We start from the raw sequence: 5962 nt of genomic DNA on the forward strand, positions 1-5962 counted from the left end.
CCTCCCCAGGGGATCAGGCCTAAGCTGGTATCCTTCTGGCAGCCCAGGAGCCCTTGGGGTATGTCCGACTGATGGCTTAGGCTCCTGGAGTGAGCGGGCCTAAGCCGTCAGTTGGACATCTTTAGTGCTGCTGAGGAGGTGGGAGAGGCTTCTGCCACCACCACAGAGCTCGCAGCCCTTAGCCTGGCTTGTGGCTGAGCAGAGCTCCCCCTGTGGGAGCTCACTGATCACCAGGGGGCAGCTCCTGCATTGAGCATCTGCCCCCTCGTGGTCAATACATGTCATAGTGAATGGTAGTTCCTGATCGTTCCACTGTTAGGGTCAATTTGCATATTACCCTTTTATTATATAGGATTCTATGACCCAGACATTCTGCTCCTAAGTCTATACACCAAATAAATATTCACACGGTCCACACCACAGTATCATTAGTGTTATTTCAGTGGCAGGGAGTTGGAGGTATTTTGGATTCCAGTCAGTAAATAGAGAAGAAAATGAGGTAGATACACACCTCAGTAGAGTATTAATTAGAACCCACAGATTAGAGGTACACATAGCCATCTGGATGGATCTAAAAGTCTAGTGCTAAGTGAAAAAGATAACAAACAGGTTGGGAATCAAACCTTTTAAATCTCCCTTTCATACAAAACCAAAAAGACAAAAGGAATTTTAAAATATAATAAAAGGGAAGAAAATTAAAAACACAAACTTTCACAGCATGACAATTTAATCTGCAAACACAATATACCTATACACTATAATACCAGTGTGGCTCTGTTCTTTAAAAAGGATACAAAGGCAGGCTCAAGCAAAAACAAACCAAACCTCCCATTTCCATAAATTAAAAATATATGCACAAAAACCAATAGTACACATTATATAAGAATACAAACAGATGATAAATAAACCCAACCTCATGGAAAGTAGGACTGGGGGCAGTCTAGTGAGGATGGTATGCTGTAAGTGAAGAAGCAGGACGGGCACAACTCTCCCCTGTACCCAATGTTCAGAAAATGAGAACAACAACACAGCAAGTACATGGGAATATCTCTAACCTAAAAATGTGTATGACGTTTGTAAAGAAAATTATAAGATTTTACTATAAGATATAAAGATTTAGAGGATCTCAATAAAAGGAGAAAACCAGTGAGTGGATAGGGAAAGCTATTACTAAAAGGTGTCCATTTTCCCCCAGTTGACTAATATATTGAATAAGTCCTCCCTCACTCAAGCCAACATAGTTTTTCATTGAACCTGAGAAGCTGGTTTTAAAACCCAAAAAGAAAAAAGCCAAGGCTCTCTTACAGAAAAACAAGTTTTTAAAAGGTGATGTCAGGACATAAAACTTTAGCAATTAAGACAAAAGGGTATCTCAGAAATAGACCCACACAATGGAAATTTAAAATATGACATATTAGCATTGAGGATCAGTAGGGAAATAAATTATTTTCAATAAATAGTTAGAAAAAAATTAAACAGAAAAATCCCCCAAGCAGTTGGATCCCCACTTATAACACAGCAGCTCCCCCTCCCCTAATCCCACAAAACACCACCACAAATCAATTCCAAAGACCTTTAAATCTATTTAAGAAACACTCAGGAAATGGATAAAGAATTTCTTAAGGGGATAATACACACCAGAAAGATGAAGAAGAACTATAATTCACTGGAAGATATCATAAAGTGAAAAGACCACAGCTGCCATTCTTATAATTAACAGAAAAAGGCGTCACCAAAAATATTTTAAAAACTCTCAATAATCAACAAGAAAAACACAATAGGAAAATGGACAAAATTCAGAAATGAATATCACAGCTGAAGAAACTCAATTGCCCAATATACATGTAAAAGTATGTTCAATTCCTATTAATAATTAGAGAAATTAAAATGCTGATGAGATCTCATTTTATACCTATCAGACCATCAGAAGCTAAAGGACTGAAAATATCAAATGTGGTAGACAAAGCTGGTGGCAAATCAGTAGAGTCATTTAGGAAAATGGTTTGGTTTAGGTAATTAAGTTAAAGATTTTTTTTTTATGACCCAGCAGTTTTCTAGTGGAATATATTCTGAGGAACTCTTATGGTCCAGGAGACAAGAGACAATGTTTATAGCAGCACTGTTTATAACAACAAAAACCTGGACAGCTCAGCTGCTCATCAGGAAGAATAGATGCCCAGTAAATGGTGCCATATCCTCACGAGGAACAACAGCATGGCAGTAAACATAAATGAATGTGGTTACACTTCCTGAAATGGATGAATCCAAGAAACATAATGCTGAGTGAGAACGCATATGTAGAAGAATGTATACATTAACATTGCAAATGTTCAAAAACAACCAAAATTAAATGAAGTTAAGTATACACATGTATACTTATATAAAAAAATGACAGACAAAATTCAGGGAACAGAAAGCAAACAAAGAAATACAGAAGAGGCACAGTAATCCTGGTTACTGAGGAGTCCAGTGTGCCATTAAAATCCTGAGTGTGGCAATTACAGAGGCTTTACCTGGCAGGCCTTGCAGGGAGAGGGGCCCTCCCACACCAGTCTTGGTGTTCGGCCAGGCCAGGGCATATGTCTCTGAAGGAGTTGCAGTCAAGGTCTCAGGCCCCCTGGCCAGTGATGCTCATTCACATACTGACATCCTATCCCAGCGCCTCATTCCTACCCAGGTCCTTCACGTGAAGCCGTGGCAGAGGGCTTCCAGGCACCTCTGCTGAGCCCTCTTTGCGAGAAGGGGGAAACCTTCAAGACATTTTTTCTGACTCTGAGTTAGTACCCAGTACTTTTCCACTCCTAGCCCTTCTCATTTGCTACCTCCTCACCCCCACTAAAAATATCCCCTAAAAATAACAACAAAAAGCCCTTACAAACCTCAGGGTCCATAAAACTGCCGGTGACTTTTGATCAGAACTCCCTCAGCAGTGAGATTACCCCCACCTCTGTGCTGATCCGACCCTGGACCAGGGTGTGGTTCCAGGGGAAAATGGAACGGAGGGCGGGGGCTGTTGGGAGGGGGATTTGGCATTTCCTTCGGTTTTAGACTCTTGCTTATAGCACTGCACCAAGTGGTTAAAGGCTTAACTCTCAGTTTTGACTGAGCCTGACAGCTGGGCTCTCCCTGAGCCCCTAACAGTAACCTATTGCTTAAGTTAGGTTGTGCAATAAAGCTACTTTGAACTCCTCCATAAAAACTTGAGCTCTGTGTGGAGGACCAATAAGATGAAACCACAAAGAAGTAACTGTTTAAACTGTAGTGTCAGCAGCCACGAACACAAAAAATGAAGGAAATTATGGGGTGATCACAAAGGTGCTTCATTCTTTTTAAAATTTGGGTATATCGTAGAAGGTAGGATACAAAGGAATATTTTAAAACACATAATTCATATTATAAATTCTCTCCTCTTTAGCATAAAATCCCTTAAGTAAGACTGATTTCCTTAGATTTGATTTCATATTTAGGGCAAAATGTGATACATTTTAAATATTTTTACCCCCATTCTGTGGATAATGAGTTTCTACAGATACTAACCACTTTAAAATATATGTCTTTATATAATGGCCTTAAACTACTTTCTTCATTCAAACCACTGTATAAAGTTATATTTAATCCTTAAACTACTTTCTTCAAACCTTAGGGAGTTTGTAAATCAGTTAATTTTTTTACCTCAAGCATGCAGGCTCTGTTTCTTTCTCCTTTTGGTTGATGTCCTTGCTGTGCTATTATCCATCTTCTTTACAAAAGTCCCTCCTGTTCCCTGAAGATCACAGTTCCCCGTATCCCACATCTAACCCTTCCCTCCCAGACCCCGTAATATCATCAAGGGCAAGTACTAAAACTGCACAATGGATCATTCTCTGACATACCATGGTTTTATAAAAGGTGAAATTATATTTTAAACTCATTGTATGATCATTTGTTACTGTATAAACAGTAAGAAATTCTCAAAGGTGGAAAAGGTATTATAGATTGCCTTGCCCTTATTTTGATAATTCCTTCTATGTAGTGCAATTTGTTATAATTTAGAAAGTGCTTTCACATTAGCTTGTTTGATCCTTATAGCAACTCCATTAATTAGACAGGGCCGATATAATTATTCCCATCTAACAGATCAGAAGACAGAAACAAAAGAAGGGGTTTCGATGATATCCCTGAGGTCAAACAGCTAGTTAGACCTGAACACAGAGGCTGGTCTTCCTAGTCCACTAGACGCCTCTGAGACAAGGCTCTGCCACGAACTACTTGTCCTCATCTTGTGAGACAACTGCAAAATACTAAACCTAAATAGACAAATCTCTTACTTTTGAGACGCATTTCATTACCTACCCAATTAAACATTACTGACCACAAGGCAAAGTAAATTTAATGAGTTTCTCCCAATTATTGCTTGTATTGCATAGTCTCCATTTTCTTCATGTGTACACCTGTGGCTTTCAGCAAAATCCTTACTTAAAATGGATCAATTCAGAAATATGTTTCTGGTAACACTGTTGAGGCAGGAAGGAAATAGCTTTAAAAAGAAAGCTTGTGCAAAGCTAGCAGACCTTTTTTTAAAAAAAAAAAATTATTAGTTTCCTTACCTCCAAAAAGATGGAATGCTTTCTTTCTGCAGCTCGGTAGGGGCCACTTTGCAGAGCTGGATTTCTGAAAGCTTTGTTTTATTTTCAAATATTCTTTAGTGAAGAATGTTTTTGTGGCATTGTTCAGTTCTAGAATAAAGCAAAAGCAAACTATTTTAAAACATTAATTTGAGTAAAATGGCAAGAACACAAAAAATAATTGTTGTAATATTTTGGTAATATAGTCAAATCTCTTTAAGACAGTGAAGACGAAACTAGAGTCAATTTTCTTTGTAAGTCAAGCCAAATGAAATTCTCCCAAATTCACATTTGAGGCAACTTTGATTATGTCAACATAGGACACGCATGTACTGTGAAGCTTATACGTCAGATACTCTGCCAGACGTGGAGGATGCAGCGGTGGATAAGACATATCTCCTGCCCTCAAGAAGACTGCAGACTAAAAGATGGAAATAGAAGGCACATTAAATAAAAGGGGGGAATAATAATGTGTTAGGGATGTAGTAACAGAATAGCTAGAGTAAAATCATGGGAGGCTCAGGAGTGATCATGGTTGGTTGAATCTGCAGATGCAAAACCTGAGGATACCAAGTAGGTGATGACCTTAAAAAATCCTCAGAGCAAATGCAGTATCAGCTTTTCTAATATATCCTCTAGGAGAAATCACATGAAAAATTCCCTTTAAAATGCCAGAAAAATCTTTGCTCACCTTTAGGAAATGCTATGTTTCTTTTCATGAATCATGAGAATCATTTAATTGTGTACATAGTTTTAATTTTCCCTAGGCAGCCAGATTATTTAAAACCAGGTAGTTCATATCTAATTGTAGTTATAATGTAGGGCCATATGGCTTATTTATCAGCCCATCCATTCTCACCTGGTCTTTATATTCCATTTCAATTAACACATCCCCTTTTGCCGCTACTTCATAAATTATATCTTTAAAGCACCTCAAATTCTTTTGAGGTTGGGTATAAATAATTATAGCTTTGTTGTTTTGATAAATGAATCAAAAGAACATTTGAATCATCATTGTTTTAAGATGTTAGGGAAAGCAATTTTAAAATAATTATCAGTGTTAAATTAGATCATGAAAGGCAGGGACAACATCTGTCTAAATCGCTGTGTACATGGTCTAAATGCTTCTTATTGAAACAGGTGTCTAGTAAATGCTTTCTCATACAAATAGCCAGAGATAATATTGAGAAAGGATGTCATTGGTACCTCCACTTTTTTCACTCCAAAGACCCCAACAAGGGATCTGGTATTAGAAAAGAACCGCTTTCCCCACATCAATATAAGCCAGAAATGAGGATCCTCCAGTGAGCTCCTGCCCTCTCATGGAACTGCTTTCTTCACTGTCTCCATCCTTTCCT

At 38.2% G+C, this 5962-nt stretch overlaps 1 protein-coding gene across 1 annotated transcript in view; it reads right to left on the reverse strand.

Annotated features, from left to right (window-relative positions):
* RNF180 (ring finger protein 180) overlaps positions 1-5962 on the reverse strand; it is an 83733-nt gene that overhangs the window by 11439 nt on the left and 66332 nt on the right. The window contains exon 6 of the mRNA XM_006762423.2: positions 4587-4715. Coding sequence (XP_006762486.1) covers positions 4587-4715 — 129 coding nt within the window. The remainder of the gene's footprint in view (positions 1-4586; positions 4716-5962) is intronic.

Source organism: Myotis davidii, unplaced genomic scaffold, assembly GCF_000327345.1.
Source record: "Myotis davidii unplaced genomic scaffold, ASM32734v1 scaffold135, whole genome shotgun sequence".
Taxonomy (NCBI): Eukaryota; Metazoa; Chordata; class Mammalia; order Chiroptera; family Vespertilionidae; genus Myotis; species Myotis davidii.